Source organism: Mobula hypostoma, chromosome 1 (assembly GCF_963921235.1).
Source record: "Mobula hypostoma chromosome 1, sMobHyp1.1, whole genome shotgun sequence".
Classification (NCBI taxonomy): Eukaryota; Metazoa; Chordata; class Chondrichthyes; order Myliobatiformes; family Myliobatidae; genus Mobula; species Mobula hypostoma.
Window position 1 is genome coordinate 69,370,639 of NC_086097.1, and position 19,495 is coordinate 69,390,133.

Sequence of the window (19,495 nt, forward strand, 5' to 3'; positions counted from 1 at the left end):
AAATTATTGCTTCATTATGTCAAATTCCAAAGAAGCAAAAGGGCATGAAGCATAAAGTGCAAAAGAGTTGCCAATTTGTTTAAAGCAGAATGGCTTAATGAAACAGTAGACACTGCTACACCGAAAACTCATGCGGTCACGAACGTACAATACCGAAACTGGAGTTACCTGCATGTATTGCTGTGATGTAAAAGTTGCTGGAGAATTTGCAAGTGGGAAGTAGTGGAGTGACATTTGCAAACTTAACTTTTTAAAGCGTCATTTAGCAAGCAAATCACAAAAGCTCTGGCAAGCAAATCCTTCATTACCTGCTGCAGGCCTGCTATGTATGTTTTGTGAGAATGCAGATGAACGAGATTGAAAATGATAAAACCCAGAGGAGATCAAAGTTCTTATTGACAGTATTTTGTTTGCTGTTAAAATGAATACTTTGATATAGAAAATTCAGTGCACACATGTCACTGGGCAAAAAATTGCACAGCACAAGATTTTTGCTCACATTGGTCATTACAAATTAGAGGGAACATTGGTCAAGATTTGTGGAGAAATATACATTCATGATTATTCATCAGAACTTGGCACGTTCTGATGAAATGTCAAATACAAGAGATTTTGCAGATGAAAACCCAGGGTAAAAAATACAAAATGCTGGAGGAACTCATCAGATCAGGTAGCAATGAAAATGAATAAACAGTTGACATTTCAGGGCAAGACCCTTCACCAGGACTGGAAAGGAAGAGAGAAGCTCGAATAAGATGGTGGGGAAAGGGAAGAAGGTGATAGGTTAAGCCAGGTGGGTGGGGGAGGGGAGATTATGTGAGAACAGGTGGGAGGTGATAGGTGGAAAAGGTAATGAGATAAAGATGAAGACTCTGATAGGAGGGGAGAGTGGACAATGGGAAGGAGGAGGGCACCAGGGAAGGTGATAAGCAGGTGAGGAGAAGTAAGGGGGGTGCCAGAGTGGGGGATGGAAGAGGAAAGCAGAGAAGAAAAAATTACAAGTTAGAAAAATAAATGTTCATCAATTTGGAGGCTACCCAGACAGAATATGAGGTCTTGCTTCTCCAACCTGAGAGTGGCCTCATTATGGCAGTAGATGTTACTTAGCTGAAATGGCAGATTGTTCCAAATTTTTCCTGACCTCCTTTAGCCAGACTCATTTCGTGCAGAAACTACAATAATCTGGAATGCAGAGCAATCTTGAGTATAGTATTTGAAAGCGAGAATAACACTACACCTGCGCTAATTCTTGCAGCAACTGGTGACCCTGTGATGTCTGTCTCAGATGCCAACATCAGAAAATCTTTCAAGAGGGTGAACCTTCACAAGGCATCAGTCCTCAATGGTGTACCTGATAGGGCACTGAAACCCTGTGCCAACCATCTGACAGGACTGTTTAAGGTCATCTTCAATCTTTCACTGCCGCAGTCAGCAGTTATCACCTGCTTTAAAAAGGCAACAATCATACCAGCGCCAAAGAAGAGCAGGGTGAGTTGCCTCAACAACTATTGCCCAGTTGCACTCACATCTACTGTGATGAAGTGCTTTGAGAGGTTGGCCATGGCTAGAATCAACTCCTGCTTAAGCAAGAATCTGGACCTGCTGTAATTTGCCTATCGCCACAGTAGGTGTACAGCAAATGCCATTATACTGGCTCTCCACTCAGCCTTTGAGCACCTCAACAATACCTACACCAAACATGAGGAAATCTGCAGATGCTGGCATTTCAAGCAACACACATAAAAGTTGCTGGTGAACGCAGCAGGCCAGGCAGCATCTCTATGCTGTGCCTCTCCTAGAAATACCTACACCAGGTCACTGTTCGTTACTTACAGCTTAGCTCTTAAAACCATCATGCCTTCAGTACAACTCAACAAGCTCCAAAACCTGGGCTTCCGTACCTCCCTTTGCAACTGGATTCTTGACTTCCTCATTAAGAGATCACAGTCAGTGCAGATTGGAAATAACAGCTCCTCCTCGTTGATGGTCAACTCAAGGATTCGTGCTTAGTCCACTGCTATACTCTCAATACACCCACAATTGTATGGCTAGGCACAGTTCAAATACCATCTATAAATTTGCCAGTGACACAACTACAGTTGGCAGAATTTCAGATGATGACAAGGAGGCACACAGGAGGTGAGACAGGCCAGTTAGTTGAGTGGTGTCGCAGTAACAAACCTTGCACTCAACGTCAGTAACACCAAGAAATTGATAGCAGATTTCAGGAAGGGGAAGTCAAGGGAATGCACACCAGCCCTCATTGATCAGCAGTGGAAAAGGTGAGCAGTTTCAAGTTCCTGGGTGTCAACATCTCTGAAAATCTATCCTGGACCCAGCATATTGCTGAAATTTAGTTCAAAGTACATTAATTATCAAAGTACGCATACTTTAAACAACCTTGAGATTTATTTCCTTACAGGCAGCCATGAAACAAAGGACCCTATAGAACACATTAAAAACAAAGGAAGACCTTCAAATACCCAACGTGCAGAGAGAGAGAAAAAATAAATCATACAAACAATAAAGTAAGCAAACAGCATTCACAACTAAAGTTCACAAAGCCAATTCAGAAGTCCACAGATGCCGATTCAGAAGGCCTTGGTCCAGCACAGAGTCAAGCCAATCCCACAAGGCAGCAAGCCAAACCAACTCATCTCTTGCCTCTGACCTCGATCGTTTCAATCTGGCCCGGTGCTTAAATCATCCAAACCACATCACCCTCAAGCTTGGGCTCAGTTGCCTTGATAAGGCCAGTACTCAACCTTCCCAAATTGGCTTAACTCTTATTGAACAAACCTCGGACCTTTCCACACCTCCGCTCTGCTGCACTGAATTGCCTCCAATTCCGCTCCAGCCCAGACATACTGCATCCTTTCTGCCCCAGCAAGACACCAGTCACACCACAAAAATGCTAGATCATACAGGCGATTCCGCTCAACTCCGACAGGAAAGCCACAGGTCACTGTTTGCAGTGTTCATTTACCAGAAAAAGTGTGAACAATAAAGTATTTAGTTGCTTTTTTTGTTTCATCAGCCACCAGAAAGTTGTCACTCAAACCAGTAAGTAGCACCATCTTACAAAGAAGGCATGACAGTGGCTATATTTCATCAGGAGTTTGAGGAAACTTAGTATGACACCAAAAACTCACAAAATTCTACAGATGTACAATGGAGAGTATTCTAACTGGCTGCATCACCATCTGGCACGGAGAGGTCACAGCACGGGATTGAAAAAAGCTGCAAAAAATTACAAACTCAGCCAGCTCCATTATGGGCACTGGCCACCATCATTGTGGTTCCCCATCATTCACGATGTGTCCTCTTCTCGTTGCAAGGTGGTGGTACAGGAGCCTGAAGACACACACTCAACACTTTAGGAACAGCTTCTTCCCCACCACCATCAGATCATGTACATTATCTCAATCATTTTTTTCTCTTTTTGCACTACTTATTTAATTTTTTAAAATATATGTTATTGTAATTTATAGTTTCCTTTATTATGGATTGCAATGCACTGCTGCCGCAATACAAAAAAATTCATGACATATGCCAGTGATATTAAACCTGATTCTGATTATCGTGCAATTGCCATTACGCCTTCCAAAATAATTAATAGTATTAGAGGAAACTCTTGTTTAAACAGGAATGACTAAAATATTAACAATTCCCAAGTATTAAAAATGTATCTGTAGTTTGTTCGTAAGTTTGCAGCTAATTGTTTAATCTGAGCAAAATCAAATTCCTCAAAAAAAGATTGTTCAAAGCATAAACAAGTTGCACCCACACCTCCCTTACATTTACGTACTCACTTTTTTAATACACTACTTGAATTAGTAAAAGATAGTTCCCTGCCAGCACTCTACACATTGTACTTAACTGTATATCCAGATCAGAAATGCCAGTTTTCACTGTGTGGCTCATTCATTAAGGTTCATCAGATTGCAAATGCCTAGGCATCCAACACTAACCCATTGACCAGTGAGCAATTAAGAGTTGATTCTACAGAAATCAATTAGCTTCATTTTCTAGTCATTGAAATGCACGATTTGATGCTGTAGTTCAGCCATCTGTTCAGTAACCAGATGCTCCATGGTACAGCATGATTGCTTCACTTCATGCCAGATTTTTCATACAGCTTCAGCTAAAGGATTTGCATGGCAAATTCAAGTACAAACCCAACCCAGCAAACCTCACAAAGCACCAGATGCAATTTGCTGATTCAAATCCTGTTGGAAACTGTAGTGCAAGGTACAGCCCAGTAATGCTGACTACAGCTATGCCCCTGTTTTGTTAAAATCAAATAATTTAATACAATTCAAGTCAATTTCTTCTTTGCTCCTCATAATTTTCATCTCTCCATTCTTGACTGACTGAATCTTTCAATATTACAAGGTTTCAGCTGACTTGATATATTTTCTAAACGACAGAGCCACAGCACCCACCCCACTGCCATACCAGACACTGAAGTAGCTCTTCAGAATGCTTTGTAGAAGTTTTTGAATGTTTTCGTTGACAAACCAAATCTTCTCGAACTCCTAATGAAATATAGCCACTGTCTTGTCTTCTTAATAGATGTATCAATATGTTGCCACCAGGCTAGGTCCTCAGAGAAAGACACCCAGAAACCTGAAATTGCTCACTCCCTCCACTTTTGATTCCTTTGAGGCTTGATTTGTGTACCCTCGTCTTACCCTTCCTGGAGTCCAGAATCTGTTCTTTGGTCACTCAACAATATAAGGAGCAAGAGAAGGCCATATGGCCCCACGCTCTCCCCCACACCTCCCAGCCTGCTTCAGCTTATTTGTTCACAAACCTGATAAGCTACTTTCTTCAGTGACTCAATTGGTAGGATTGGCCAGAGTCAAATACTGTGAGCTTTGTGATTCAACCACTCAACTGTATGGAAAGAACAAATATTTATACTGATGCTCCACAATTAAGACACTGCTTAACTGTAAGAGGACCATCCAGCTAACTGATTTGCAGGGCTATTCTCTCTTCCCCCATTTCTTAAGTTGCTATTTTTTTCTCTTCTAATCAGAGGCAAGTTTTATGATGCATGACATTTTGGAAAATGATAACAATATACTCTATTGAAACGCTTGCAGACATGTCCTGAGGAATCATCAGCTTCGAGTCCAAATAATTTCTTCAATACCCATTTAAAAAGAAATACTGATATCTTCCAGCTTCTTGTTCACTGCAGATTTGCACCACCAGGAAGTTGCTGTGATTTCTTCCAAAAGAAAAGACACAAATATTTGTCTGACTTCTCCATGGTTTCCATAATCTAAATTTTCCTGTGCAAGACTATAAGAAATTCAAATTAGCTTTATCTAATCTATTTTTTAAAAACATACTAACTTATCAGATATACTTTAAAGAGGAGAATAACAAAATATAGTTAATGGAATGCAGTAAGACTTTAACTAGATCATAAATGTAATATATATGTAATATAAAATATCTCACTGCATGGTAACCCTCAAGTAATGATATACCAAGTGAATTAACTGTGCACAATTTATAATAATGAATCATGAATGAAAAAGAAAGCTAAAGAAATGCAAGTCATTTGAAATATGATGCTGAAGATGGCAAGACTATTTCTCGATCAGTTTTTTGTCCATATACCTGTCTAACATCCCATTACAAACGAGAGAAAATCTGCAGATGCTGGAAATCTGAGCAACACAGAGTCCTGCCGTAGGGTTTCGGCCCGAAATATCGACTGTAGTTTTTTCCACAGATACTACTGGTCTGCTGAGTTCCTCCAGCATTTTGTGTGTGTAACATCATATTATAAAGATTGGGTCTTGTCCCGCAGACAGATCTTAGCAGCCATATCCCAAGGCTTTGTCTCTGGAACGCATGGACAGTCTTTGATTTGACTTTTGAACATTTGGTTAAAATGGTTCTATAGTCATAGAAAACCTACAACACAATACAGGCCTTTCAGCCCAAAAAGCTGTGCCAAACATGTCCTTACCTTAGAAATTACTAGACTTCCCTATAGCCCTCTATTTTTCGAAGCTCCATGTACCTATCCAAAGGTATATTAAAAGACCCTATCGTATCCGCCTCCACCACCGTTGCCGGCAGCCCATTCCACGCACTTACTACTCTCCGAGTAAAAAAAACTTACCCCTGCCATCACCTCTGTACCTACTCCTCAGCACTTTAAACCTGTGTCCTCTTGTAGCAGCCACTTCAGCTCTGGAAAAAAGTCTCTGACTATCCACACGATCAATGCCTGTCATCATCTTATACACCTCTATCAGGGCACCTCTCATCCTCCATCACTCCAAGGAGAAAAGACCAAGTTCACTCAACCTGTTTTCATAAGGCATGCTCCCCAATCCAGGCAACATCCTTGTAAATCTCCTTTGCACCCTTTCTATGGCTTCCACATCCTTCCTGTAGTGAGGCGACCAGAAATGAGCACAGTACTCCAAGTGGGGTCTGACTAGGGTCCTAAATAGCTGCAATATTACCTCTCAGCTCCTAAATTCAATTCCGCGATTAATGAAGACCCCACGGTATGCCTTCTTAACCACCGCATCAACCAGCGCAGCTGCTTTGAGCATCCTATAGACTTGGACCCCAAGATCCCTCTGATCCTCCACATTACCAAGAGTCTTACCATTAATACTATATTCTGCCATCATATTTGACCTACCAAAATGAATCACTTCATACTTACCTGGGTTGAACTCCATTTGCCACTTCTCAGCTCAGTTTTGCATCCTATCAATGTCCTGCTGTAACCTCTGACAGCCCTCCACACTATCCACAACAGCTCCAACCTTTGTGTCACCAGCAAACTTACTAACCCATCCCTCCACTTCCTTATCCAGGTCATTTATAAAAATCACAAAGAGTAAAGGTCCCAGAACAGATCCCTGAGGCACACCACTGGTCACCGACCTCCATGCAGAATATGACCCGTTTACAACCACTCTTCGCCTTCTGTGGGCAAGTCAGTTCTGGATCCACAAAGCAATATCCCCTTGGATCCCTTACCTCCTTACTTTCTCAATAAGCCTTGCATGGGGTACCTTATCAGGTGCCTTGCTGAAATACATATGCACTACATCTACTGCTCTTCCTGCATCAATGTGTTTAGTCACATCCTCAAAAAAATCATTCAGGCTCATAAGGCACGACCTGCCCTTGACAAAGCCATGCTGACTATTCCTAATCATATTATACCTCTCCAAATGTTCATAAATCCTGCCTCTCAGGATCTTCTCCAACAACTTACCAACCACTGATGTAAGACTCACTGGTCTATAATATCCCGGGCTATCTCTACTCCCTTTCTTGAATAAAGGAACAACATCCGCAACGCTCCAATCCTCCGGAACCTCTCCCGTCCCCATTGATGTTTCCAAGATCATCGCCAGAGGCTCAGCAATCTCCTTCCTCGCCTCCCACAGTAGCCTGGGGTACATCTCATCCAGTCCCAGTGACTTATCTAACTTGATGCTTTCCAAAAACTCCAGCACATCCTCTTTCCTAATATCTACATTTAAAACTAGTTCTAATAGTTATAAAATAGAATGGTTCAGTTGTCTTATGAGGAAAGGTTAGACAACTGGGCTTGGACTATTTAGTAGATGTGACTGGATTGAAGCAGGTAAGACCATGAAGAAGTCTTAACAGATTGGATATGGGGAGGGTGATTTTCTTTTTGGTAGAATTTAGAACTACAATTGGTCACTCAATCATGACAAAGATGAGGTAATAATTTTTCCTTCGGAGGGCTATAACTCTTTTGAACTTTCTTCTTCATCAAAGAATGGAAAAATAAACTTGAATATTTGTAACAGAGTTAGATAAATTATTGATAAATGTGTCTGTGGTGGGAGATGAGGTGAAGCAGCACTGGGGTAGGTTGGAAGGTACAGTTGAAGTTAAAATCGGATCATATTTGTTCTTCTTGAATTACAGAATGGGTTTAAGTGCTTGTATTTCATATGTTAAAACAAAACACCTAGATGTACTGAAACCAGAACAGAATAAGCAAAACTTTCCCCACAGGACTGGCATTTCCATTTAATGCACTGGGGTTGCTGTTGTCAGTAACTTCATCAGTGCTACTGTACTGAGCTCACTGGTGACTCCAGTGGAATATGCTGCATGCCCAAAGATGAGCATCTAACTACCACATTGTTTTGGACCAACTCATTCGTCTAAATTCATGCAATAATCTGAAGAGCCTCAGACAGCTGGCATTCAATGAAGCTCATGGCTTAGCACGACATGGACAATGACGGGAACCAACCAAAGACAATCAACATTGAGCCAACTAGATCCCGAGATCATGGCGTGCCAATAAAATCTGTAATATTTTGAAGGCGTCATGCAGGCCGGTAGTAAATGCTGAAGCCATTCGGGCTTTGGCAAGGTCCAATAGTATTAGGATTGGAGATGCAATGGTGTGAGCATCGTCAAAAAATGTAGGCAAAGAGGAAGTGGCTGGACGAAGTAAGAGAACTTACTGGAGCTTACCGCGCAAGTTAATAATCTGAGAGGTTCTTGCGATCTGAAACCGACTACACAGAATCACACCAATTAAAATCCACAACCAACAGTCGAACAAAAGCATCCATTGAGGGAGCCCACCCAATCAATTAAAATTGTAACCGGGGTTGAGGCAGTCATATAACACAGGTGACTCAAAGCAAAGGGCAAGGGTTTCCCACTGAAATACAGCGGGTCGTTTACGGGGAACGGGGACGGGAGGAGACGAGACGGACACCCACCCAGAAGCGCGCCGCCCGGGCTGCCATGGCCACGCTTGGCCCGAGGTGACGCCACCCGGCTCCGCACAGCTGCGCCATCCAACCGCCGGCCACCGACTGTCCCACGCGCACATCCGCCACTCCTTCTGCGTCACCACCAGGCGACCGTCCGAACAACAGAAGCTGCACCAGAGGCCTCAATATCTCGCTTTGGCCTTGACCGATAACGGAAGAGTCTAAACGCTGGCATCACATTTTAGCCTCACGAACCAGTCACCTATTCGTCCCCACAACATCAAGAGCGCGGCTGTTAAACCATCTAAACCCAGCGTTCGCTCAGGTGCTTGACAACGGCCGGAAGTCGGGATGACGCCAGCATCTACCCATGGTTCTCAGAGGGGGCAAATTTGAAGGGGCCTTTGGTGTGAACCGTTGCTCTGAACCTTTTTCTGGGGGAGGGATGGGAGAGAGTCGGTGGCGTTCCTCCCGGCTCTTTTGTTGATGGGGACCGGGCCCGCGCTGGAGCGGTCGGTTGGCTGCCGTGTTTGTGCTGCGGTGCAGGAGGTGTCCGGGCGCCGGGCGATTGGTTTCCAATGATGTCAGAAGTGAGGTCGGAGCGCGGTGCCCTGTGGTCGGACGCGGAGACCCTGGCGCTGATCGCCGTCTGGAGCGAGGAGAATGTACAGACGGCGCTGGACGAGCAGCTCAGGAACAGCCATGTTTTTAAGTTCATCTCGTCGCAGTTGCTGGACCAGGGTTACATCCGCACCCCGGAGCAGTGCCGCATCCGCATCAAGGGGCTGAAGAGGAAGTACACGCTGGCCAAGGACAGCATCAGGCGGGGCTGCAGCGCCAGTGGCAGGAAGATTTGCCGCTTCTACGAACAGCTGGACGCGGTGCTCGGCACCCGGGTTGGCAATGAACGACCCGTAGTCATTGACGCGATCGCGACACCCGGCGAGTCGCAGGATATTAAAGAGGAGCAAAACAGTCCGCATTCTGATATAAGTCAAAGAGTGGAATGCCACAATGGCCATTGTTCCTCGGAGGAGCCCGATCATTCGATGGGAGAGACCAGTAACCGGCAATTTGAGCCTCAGCCCTCTACCAGCGCTTTCTGTAGTAAGTGTAATTTCCTCTTCCTTTTAGAAAGTGCAAATGTTAGTTTAAAACTGGTGCAGCGTGTGGAAGTAGAAATGTCCTAATCGTTACCTGTCGAATAAGTCACAGTTCAGTAACTATTTAGAAAGCGGAGGAAGATTTCTAACGATAATGGAGGTTGTAATAAACTTGATCCCCCAACACATGCTTTTATCTGAGTCACTAAATTAACTTGAGCTGGTTATGTTAACTACGCCTCAATCCCCAATTTCTCAATTTTTAAAATTTATGAACTCTCGACGCACAAATTAAAGTTTGCAAATACAACTTGATGTCCGTAATTCTTCGCCAAACAGTACTTTTGACGGGTTCTTTTGTCTGCATGTATTCTAATTCATTAGTCACACGTTCGTTTTCATTCTTGGTAGACTTTTTAGTGTGCCTGTGCCTATGACAACAAGATGATTTTGAGGCATATTTAACTATGAATTGTTTTTCAGGAGTAAATAACGTTTAGCTTAATTAATCACTTGTGTTGAGTCCAATCAAATGTTAAGCGCTTCTCAGAAACCGCTCCAATCAAGTTTAAATTTCAAATTATGGACCATGTTCCATGGTTTAAAAAAATAAAGGTCTCTTTTAGTACAGGAGTCCCCCTATCTAGTGTGCTGAATTCTGGCATATTATTCACGTGTGCAGGCAAGACAAGTACACATTTGTTTTCCTCTTGTTCTTGATGGGGCGGGGAACCTCTGCAATCGCTTCCACAAACTTGTTAGGTAAGAATTTTCCATTCCTGAATTATTGGCTATGAACAAATAACTGTTTCTTAACTAAATATTTGTGATTTGTAGGATAACTGTGGTGTTAATTTTCCGTGCGTTTTTTATTTGGGCAGAGATAACGTGGTTGGGCAGTGTTGACAAACATAATCCAGAATAATTACGTTGCACCTTTTGGATTGATTGTACGTATTGGCGCCGGAGTGCACGGATATTTTTGGAACGGGTGCCATTCACTGGCATTTCATTTTTACTTGGATGATATTTTACATTTTCTGGAGTTTTAACTCGTAATGAAGAATATCATGATACAAGCTTGTCTTGGATCTTGTTTATGTTGGAAAGATTTTGGTGAGCGAGGCTGTGTCTTTGTGGGTTAATTAATTAAGCGGTAGTCCAAGTTTCTCGTCAATGCACTGTATGTAAGAATATTGATGAAGTTGTAATATTAGTGATGTTGCTGAATGACAAGGTTTGTGGTTGGATTTATTCTTTTGTTAGGAATAGCCGTTGCGTGGTATGTTGGTAGTATAAGTGTTCCCGCTACTTATCGCCCCAAACTGAATATTGAACATATTTCATTGCATACAGATATGCTTCATTATTGAAGAGTTCTGTGTGAAACATTTGCTGCAGCCATCTAAACACATCCCAGCCAATGACTTGCCAGTGGAGGCATTCAAGCACTCCAGAGTAGAGAAAAGCCTGTTCCTAGTGGATCAGGGATCTGAGGTATGAGAAACAATTACATTCTGAGTTTGAGCCCATTAAGAAAGTAGCTGAAAGGATAATCTGAGGTAAATAAGTAAGAATCTTCCTTGAAATCATTGTTTATCTCAGTTTGTTTAAAGGTAACGGAATTTTTAGTAACGTTATTCAGTTATAGAAGTGCAGAATAGAATCCTGACTGGTGTTGGCAAAACTCCCTGCAATCATTAGAAAAAAGTATTATGATGTTGCAGTGGGGTCACTACTGTGAAAAAGAAAACGGTCTGAAACTCTGCTGGCATCTCATTTCGGAAATGGCTGAGTGTTTCCAGCATTTTCTTCTTTTATATATCAGATTTCTAACACCTTCTAAACAAAAAGCTGGTAGCATGTCAAAAAATTCTTATCCCATTGTCCTTTGATTCCAATACCGGAACCCATTTTATTTTTCTTCCCCTCAACTATTTGAAGCAACTGAGGGGCCTGTGCAGTTTTCATTGTTGGAAGCTCTGGTAATCTTAGCTGGTAACTCCTATTCTTGATAGTTCCACTGCATAAAGCTGCCAACAACACAAGAATCAAAAAAATCATTCAAAGTTAATTTGTTCAGCAAGGACAACTAGATTACATAAAATACTTGCAATAATTCAGAACATTTTAGTCTTTTCATCATATTACCATAGTATATTTTGTGAAGATTACCACTGTATTTTTACACTCCAGGATCAACTGGTGAACTGATACTAGTGATGTAATTCTGATAAATTTTATTTCTGATGTTTCACACCTATATCTCCTGGAGGTAAGTGAATATAAAGTTCAATTAAATTTATTATCCAAGTACATATGTCACCATATACAACCCAAGATTCATTTTCTTGTCAGTATACTCAATAAATCCATAATAAAATAATAACCATAATAGAATCAATGAAAGATTGAACCAATTTGGGTGTTCAACCAGTGTACAAAATACAACAAACTATAAATACAAAAAGAAGGAAATAATAAATGCATAACCAATAAATATCGACAACATGAGATGAAGAGTCCTTGAAAGTGAGTCCATAAGTTGTGGATACATTTCAATGATGGGGCAAGTGAAGCGATCCCCTTTGGTTCAAGATCCAATGATTGAGAGTCAATAACTGTTCCTGAACCTGGTGGTGTGAATCCTAAGGATCCTGTACCACCTTTCTGATGGCAGCAGTGAGAAGAGAGCATGTCCAGTGTGGTGGGTGCCCCTGATGATGGATGCTGCTTTCCTGCGACAGTGCTTGTGTCTGTACTGTTGACTGCTGGAACTGTATTTATGGGGGTATGTAGTAAACATGTAAAGTTGCAGTAAGGTAACCAATTTGCGTGATAAGTTGTTATTACAATTACAGCATAAGAAAAAAAATACAATGAGCTAAGTGACTGCTCTTAACTTATTTGTAGAAATAATCTTGGATCAAAAGTAAGGATGTTAACTGATATTACTCAGTGTACCACTAGCAATTCATCACAAAAATGGAGACATGAGCCTTTCCAACATCTGTAAGGCACAAGTCAAGAATGCAATGGGGGTAACTCTTTGTTAACCTACTGGGTGCAGCTCCTATAAATCTTGAAGTATTTTCAGAACTGGTATAACTGCTGCGAGCTTGCTGCCTACTTTTTGATATTCCATTCAACAGTTTGAGCATGATTAATACTTTTATTCTTAGGCAGTCCCTCAAGATTAAAAATGATTCCAGTTATTTATGGCCATTTAAGACCTTGAGATTCTGCCACAAATGGAGAGGGTGGTAGTTGGTGAACCAGAGTGCTGCTCCTGCTGTTTTTGATAGGCTCCCATTGTATTGGTGAGGTTCTAACAGATATCCTGAATACTTCACCTCTCGTAGTTGTGTGTCAGGGATTCTCAGGAATTTGTTCAGATTTTGTATTTGAATAAGAATGTTGGGAATATTTTTGAATCTATTACTTTGTGTGTCTAATAATCTCCTTGACAGCCCATAGTAGAATATTTGTTTTGGAATCTGGTATTGGCCATGCAAACAATGTGCCTTATCAAACAGAACAGACTTAGTTCTCAGTGTTGTAGATGTTGCTCTGAGGAAGGATACTGATCATGCTAGATTTAGTGAAGGATACTGATCATGGAGGATTTAGTGAAGACCATGTTGGTTAAGTCTTTTCAATGCTTTGAGGTGCTGTATATCAAACATAGGAGGATAGAGATCACTGCTGGTAGACCATGGTTTTGTGTTGATTATAAGGTCTTGATCTTCAGATATGATTTTTGTTAGACAGCTGAAGTTATTGTGGACAATGGAAGTCATGGTGAGTTTCATCGTTGATGTTTGACTTCATTGAGAGGTGCTACCACATTTTTCATTGTTTTGTCATTGGTTTTTTTTGGTCTGGAAGGTGCTGTTGTGTAGTGTTGGCAGTTTGGTAGAATATGCCTGTATCATGGATCTTGATGTATGGCCAACCTCTTGGCTTCATTGAACTAGTCAATAATGTCTTGGGGATTAATCTTCCAGTGTGCATAGACCCAAGCTGCAACTACAGTACTGATGGTGGGGTGACTGGGGAGTGACACAGGTTAAATATCCTATTGCAGTGTTGAATAGTTGCATTCCAGCTGAAAGCATGTTGATGATAACATACAGCATTACAGGGAAAAAACATTTGGGGTGGGGGGAGTGACAGTAGTGAGGTGATCTTATAAGAGTGGTGATGCTGAGATTGGGCCTGTTTTAGCATTATTGGTTGAGATCAAGACATTTATACCGCCATGAAGAAAAGTTGGAGATAAATTTCTGTGGGAAGCCAAATTTGAGGGTGCTTCATAGTCTTCTATTTACTGTATTGGAAGGTTTTAGTGAGGTTCAGAAAGGTCACATCATTGGCACTTCTTCCTATATATCTTGAAGTTGTTGTGCAGCAAAAGTCATGTTTTGGTGTACCTCTGGAAGCACAGAATCCAATAGGTTATTGAACAGCTCTCCTGCCAGTGGTCATCACAGTGAGATTTGACTCCTCTCTTGAGGATGGTTGTGATTGTAGCGTCTGTGTTCCCCTGACATGTTCACCTCCTCTCAGATGTAGTGACTGTACTTTCTAACAGTAAGCTTTATCACTTCTGCTGGAACACCTTTTGTTTCTGAGGCTTCACCTTTTAGTTGAAAAATCACCTCACTCATTTATTTCTAGTCAGACATTTCTAGTTGACAGTGTTCTTTTCTTAATTTAAGGGGTCTGGCTGCTCTGTTAGGCAATAAATAATTAGCTCTAAGAATTCAGTGAGGAGTGGAAGTAGGAGTAAGCCAGAAGGAAATGCTACATTCATGAAGTGGGCTTCACCATCAATAAAGAGCTTCTTTGCTGAATTAACAACTCCTGTTGAAGAACTGAATGTCTTTTGATTCTCCAACCTGCATTCCCAGTGGAAACAGCATGTGACAGTGATCAGAGTTTATGCCACTAACCTGCAAGCTTGGGTGTTTGGTGTGACAAAGGAGGACCTCCATTCACCCGACACAGATCCCAGACAAAAACAAACTAATCTTATGTGTCACGATGGGGAGAAAATTTAAGTGAGGAGTGTTCAGTAAGGAAGGAATAGAGAAGCTTATTTGCAATGGGGTCTTAATTCCAGACCAAATGCTTACAGCACGGTCTTGTCAAACTTACTTTATCAGAAACTAAGAGATTCAGACACTGGTACCCACAATGACACTCGAGTAGGAATAAACCTGGAATCCTCTCTTTTGAAGTTTTTGTTTCTCTTGCCTTCTTCAAAATTGGTGTAATTCTTAATTTTTGAACTGCGAAGTATCTTGTTGACAGCTAACTTGAGTACAGAAATTTCATTATAAAACTTCACCGCCAGAATGCCTGGTGACACTTGTGAGCTGCCCCAGCACATCCTTGGATTCTGTTGGTTATTAATGCAAAGGATGTATTTCACCATATGTTTCAATGTACTTGTGATAAATAAATGAACTTGAATCTCAGGTGCTTTGATGTTGCTGTAATCAAATAAGAAATAAGAGCACGTGTTGATCTTATTGTCACTAGCTCCAATGAAATTTAGAGCAAAAATATTGGTTAAAGGAGTAGCATTTGTAGAGCATTTTGAAGAATATAAGCATTGCATGAATGTTGGAGCAATTAAATTCAGGTATAATGAAAAGCCCAGAAAAAGACATCTTGAAATTACTAAATGAAGGATATCAGAGTTGGAAAGTAGTAAAACATGGCAGAGTTTGAAAATGAGTGTAAGCGTAGACTGTGGGAGACTAGCATGCCACCACATTGTAATTTTCAAGACTAGGGTCTATAGATGAATGATTCCATGGCAGATGTACTGAGGCTGGATACAACTGTGTGATTTCCTGAATATTTGTTCTAAAAGTGAGAAGGGCCTGTTCCTGTGCTGCACTCTCATCTTCGTTCTAAGCTGACTTTAAGCAATGAATGAGTTGAGTTGGTTAGTGAAGAGAAAGATTGAAATTTGCTGGTTCGTGACAGTGATTAGAGTGAATATGTCTTCTTGCTAATAGGCTGGTTCATGCTTAATCAGGCATTTTCCCATGGTGTTTTGATTGCACAAGCCCACTTGCCTTCAGGGAAGATTAACCTGAATGTTAAGTCTTTACAGCCCTGTGGTGAAGTGGAGCCTTTGAATAGCAGACCCTTAGGACCTGCTTCTTGATATCAGAGACCTTTAAATTATTTTTGTGTATCTGATAATCAAAGCTTATGAGAACTGTTTAGTAATGTAAAAATGAAAAATATAAATAAATCAACAAGACTTAATTTTGACTGCATTATTAAAATATTGTTTTGATAGTTCACACCAACAGAGCTATGGATAAGAACTACATAATATTTGGTGGATGTGTCCACCACTACTATTATGTCTGGAAATCCGTGGTTTCCTATGATTTAATTATTTTTCAGTTTGCCATCATTCTTTTGCTTAGGTAAGGCACGTTTCAAATATGTTGTGCTTTTGTTTTCAGCTCCCCGTGTTCGGCGTATGCATTCATCTCTACCATTTGCACCTCAGCCGAAGAAAGCCAAGAAGCATTCACTGGAGGACATAATGGATGGGATGATGGAGAAGTTCATTCGCTACAGTGAAGCTGCAGATGAAAAATTTCTCCGTTACATGGAGGCATCAGAGGAACGCTTTGCTCGTCTTGAGCAGCTCCGCATGGAAATGGAGGAGAGGATGAGGCAAAGTGATAGAGAGCATGAAGCTCGCGTTCTATTCATGCTAGGACAGATGATGGGCCATAATATAGCGGACTTTCCTTCCACATCTACAGCTACTGAAAGTGAAATAACTGAAAGGAAAGTATTTTAGGCTACCCTTCAATGTTTTTTTTTAAGCAAAGTTGTGTCTTTGTTACATATTCTTATTTTGTATACAGTATGTTTTCCAATGTGACTGAATACAGGTTCACAACAATATTTTTTAATTCTTCAGAGTTTGCATGTTGAATAACAAATCCATTTCTTTGGAAAAGTTATTGATAGCTCAACTTTGAACCATTCTTTCAAGGGGTTTAAATTCAGTGCAAGGATTGAATTCACATTTCAACCAATATAACGTCAGGAGAAAATAATTCTAGCAGGCAGAGTCATCACGTTTCATGTTAAGGTTTGCATAGGACTTAAATAGGCACACTATTTAGGTACTTTTAACTATTGTTCTAAGTGATGGCAATACAGTGAACATCAAATTAACGCAATGTGATCTTTCAAACTATATGTAGAAGAATATTTTGCATCATCCACTATCCTGTTCTCATTTTGTTCCCTTTTATTCCAAAGCACTAATAGGTTTGCTGTTGCATTACAGATCTTTCATTCAGTTGTTTTTGAGTAATGATTATTTCACCACATGTGCAGTTAGCAATGCTTCAGTAAATGGAAATCCTACAGTGCTATATTAAAGGGCAGTACTCCATATTGAGAGATATATTGTTCCTTGGCAGAACTTAGTCCTAATAGCATGAACTGCAAGTGAGTGTGTTTTTTTTCCTCATTTATTCAAATATTGTCTGATTTGCTGACATTCCAGTAAGGCTTATACGGCTTTAAGGAGACCTTTCCCCTTCCCTTTTCTGTGCTGAGGCAGGTGCTCAACTACGGTGTTTACTATTGTCATCTCAATGAAGAAGTCAATCTTCTGTTCCCAACAGGACAATAAGTATTTGCTTCTATTTCTTTAAAAAGTGATTTTTAAATTTTTAAACATTGAAGTCAACTTTTTTAGGTGATGTAGGAAATTGAGTACTACTAACATTGCGGTATTTGCTTTTGGTGTGTATTTGATTTATGATGTATTTATTTCCACATTGACCATGATGAAATTAAATCAAGCTAATGTTGCTCTTGGCAAGGAGTTCATAACTCCCAAGAATTTTGGGTAAGGTATTTAAACCATTTACCCAAATAAGTGAATACAATTGCTTGGAATGCACACTGGACATACATGCATTTCTTTTCAACAACTTTGTTCCTTGCTTTTGTTTTGAGTTTTACAGCTAAGCTGTTCTTTCCAAATTAAGTTATTCATAATTAGAATCCTATGAGCCTTTAAATGTGATTGGCAAATGGTGACTTTGCATACAGTTATTGTAAAATGGCTCAGTTAATCTTCAGTTGTCAACAAAGGTGTTAGTTAATTATCTTTTAACTTGCAATGAATGTAACTAGATAAAGATGCTGAAAAATGGTAAGTTAATTGGTTATTGGTGTTGGTTGAAATGACAGTGTTTCTGCTTGCGTACTGAACCTTAGTTGTCATTGTGTGCTTTCTCTTGGCAGACACATATTAATGTTTAATACTGGTAGGTACTAAAAAGCATATGTTAATAGAAGTTCAATTTAAAGTTGTGTGACATCACTTTTTAGTTACTGAATTTCATATTTGGTACTTTTAGTTGGTCTCCTTTTTATAACTTGGAAGAACTGTTAAATTACAGAAAATGTAAACTGAAGAAAGATCTGTTTAGCCATAGAAATGGAGGATTAACTGTTTGCCACTGAAGAATTTTAATTTTTAGTGGAAACTTGCAGCTACTATTGTGTCCACTTAAGATAAAGATTAATGGAAGGGATCTGGAGTATGAATTTTCACTGCTAGCCAGTTGTAATTTGGGAGGGGGGTGTCTTTGAATAGGTTGGGGTACAAAGTGCATTTGTGTTTTAAACAACTAAATTGGATGATTTATCCATGAATTGTAAATAGATCTATTTCCAATGGGAAAAGAATCCATTCTCTTTCACCTTCAAGTATTTTTATAATTTTATATTGTAGAATTAACTGTTACTTAAGTAAAATAAAATATTAATATTGAGATTTGGTTTCACAGTGTGAACTCTGTCAATATTCAGAATGTAGGGACCATGGAAAAAAAAGTCAAAGGTTCACTTGCTGGTTTAAAAAAAAATGGAAGAAAAAGATATTTTTTGGTAGTATTTGATCTTGACCTTAGTAGAGGCAAAGAATGCCTTGTAAACTTTTTGTTGCAGAGAAAAATCAGACTCAAAATGCAAATGTTAAGATCTCCTGTTAATTATAACTAGTAATGTTCCTTTGTGGTGGTGTTTCTTTACTTCTGTCTTCCTTTTGCATAATTTATTCTGACTGGTTTCACTGGAGCATAGAAAATGCTTGCCACATTGTGAGACCATAAAATATAGGAACAGAATTAGGCCATTTTGGCCCATCGTGTCTGCTCTGCCATTCAATTATGGCTGATTTTAATATTCCTCAACCCCATTTTCCTGCTTTCTCTCTGGAATCTTTGACACCCTGACTAACTAAGAACTTATCAAGCTCTGCTTTAACTATACTCAATGAGTTGGCATTTATAGCCATCTGTGGCAATGAATTCCACAGATTCACCACCCCCTGGCAAAGAAATTCCTCCTCATTTCTGTTCTAAATGGACATCCTTCTATTCTGAAGCTGTGCCATCTGATCTTGGACTCCCCCAGCATAGGAAAACTCTTCTCCACATCCACTCTATCTCGGCCTTTAAATATTCAATAGGTTTCAATGAGAACTTCCCCTCATTTTTCTAAACTCCATTGAGTACAGGCCCAAAGCCACCAAATTGACCTCATACATGAACCCTT

General features: G+C 40.4%; 2 protein-coding genes across 2 annotated transcripts in view; one reads left to right on the plus strand and one right to left on the minus strand.

Annotated features, from left to right (window-relative positions):
* nubpl (nucleotide binding protein-like) overlaps positions 1–8,903 on the minus strand; it is a 45,208-nt gene extending 36,305 nt beyond the window's left edge. The window contains exon 1 of the mRNA XM_063050325.1: positions 8,772–8,903. Coding sequence (XP_062906395.1) covers positions 8,772–8,849 — 78 coding nt within the window. The 5' untranslated portion in view covers positions 8,850–8,903. The remainder of the gene's footprint in view (positions 1–8,771) is intronic.
* A 440-nt stretch (positions 8,904–9,343) lies between these two features.
* On the plus strand, positions 9,344–18,713 carry LOC134347845 (myb/SANT-like DNA-binding domain-containing protein 2). The gene is made up of 2 exons (XM_063050339.1): positions 9,344–9,872; positions 16,363–18,713. Exons 1-2 carry the CDS (start codon positions 9,344–9,346, stop codon positions 16,707–16,709), a joined length of 876 nt encoding a protein of 291 aa, XP_062906409.1. The 3' UTR covers positions 16,710–18,713.
* Positions 18,714–19,495: the final 782 nt, after the last annotated feature.

Coding starts and splice junctions, on each gene's coding strand:
- LOC134347845 (XM_063050339.1), top strand. CDS start 9,344: ATGATGTCAGAAGTGAGGTCGGAGCGCGGTGCCCTGTGGTCGGACGCG. Junction 9,873..16,362: donor CTCTACCAGCGCTTTCTGTA/GTAAGTGTAATT, acceptor TTTTGTTTTCAG/CTCCCCGTGTTCGGCGTATG.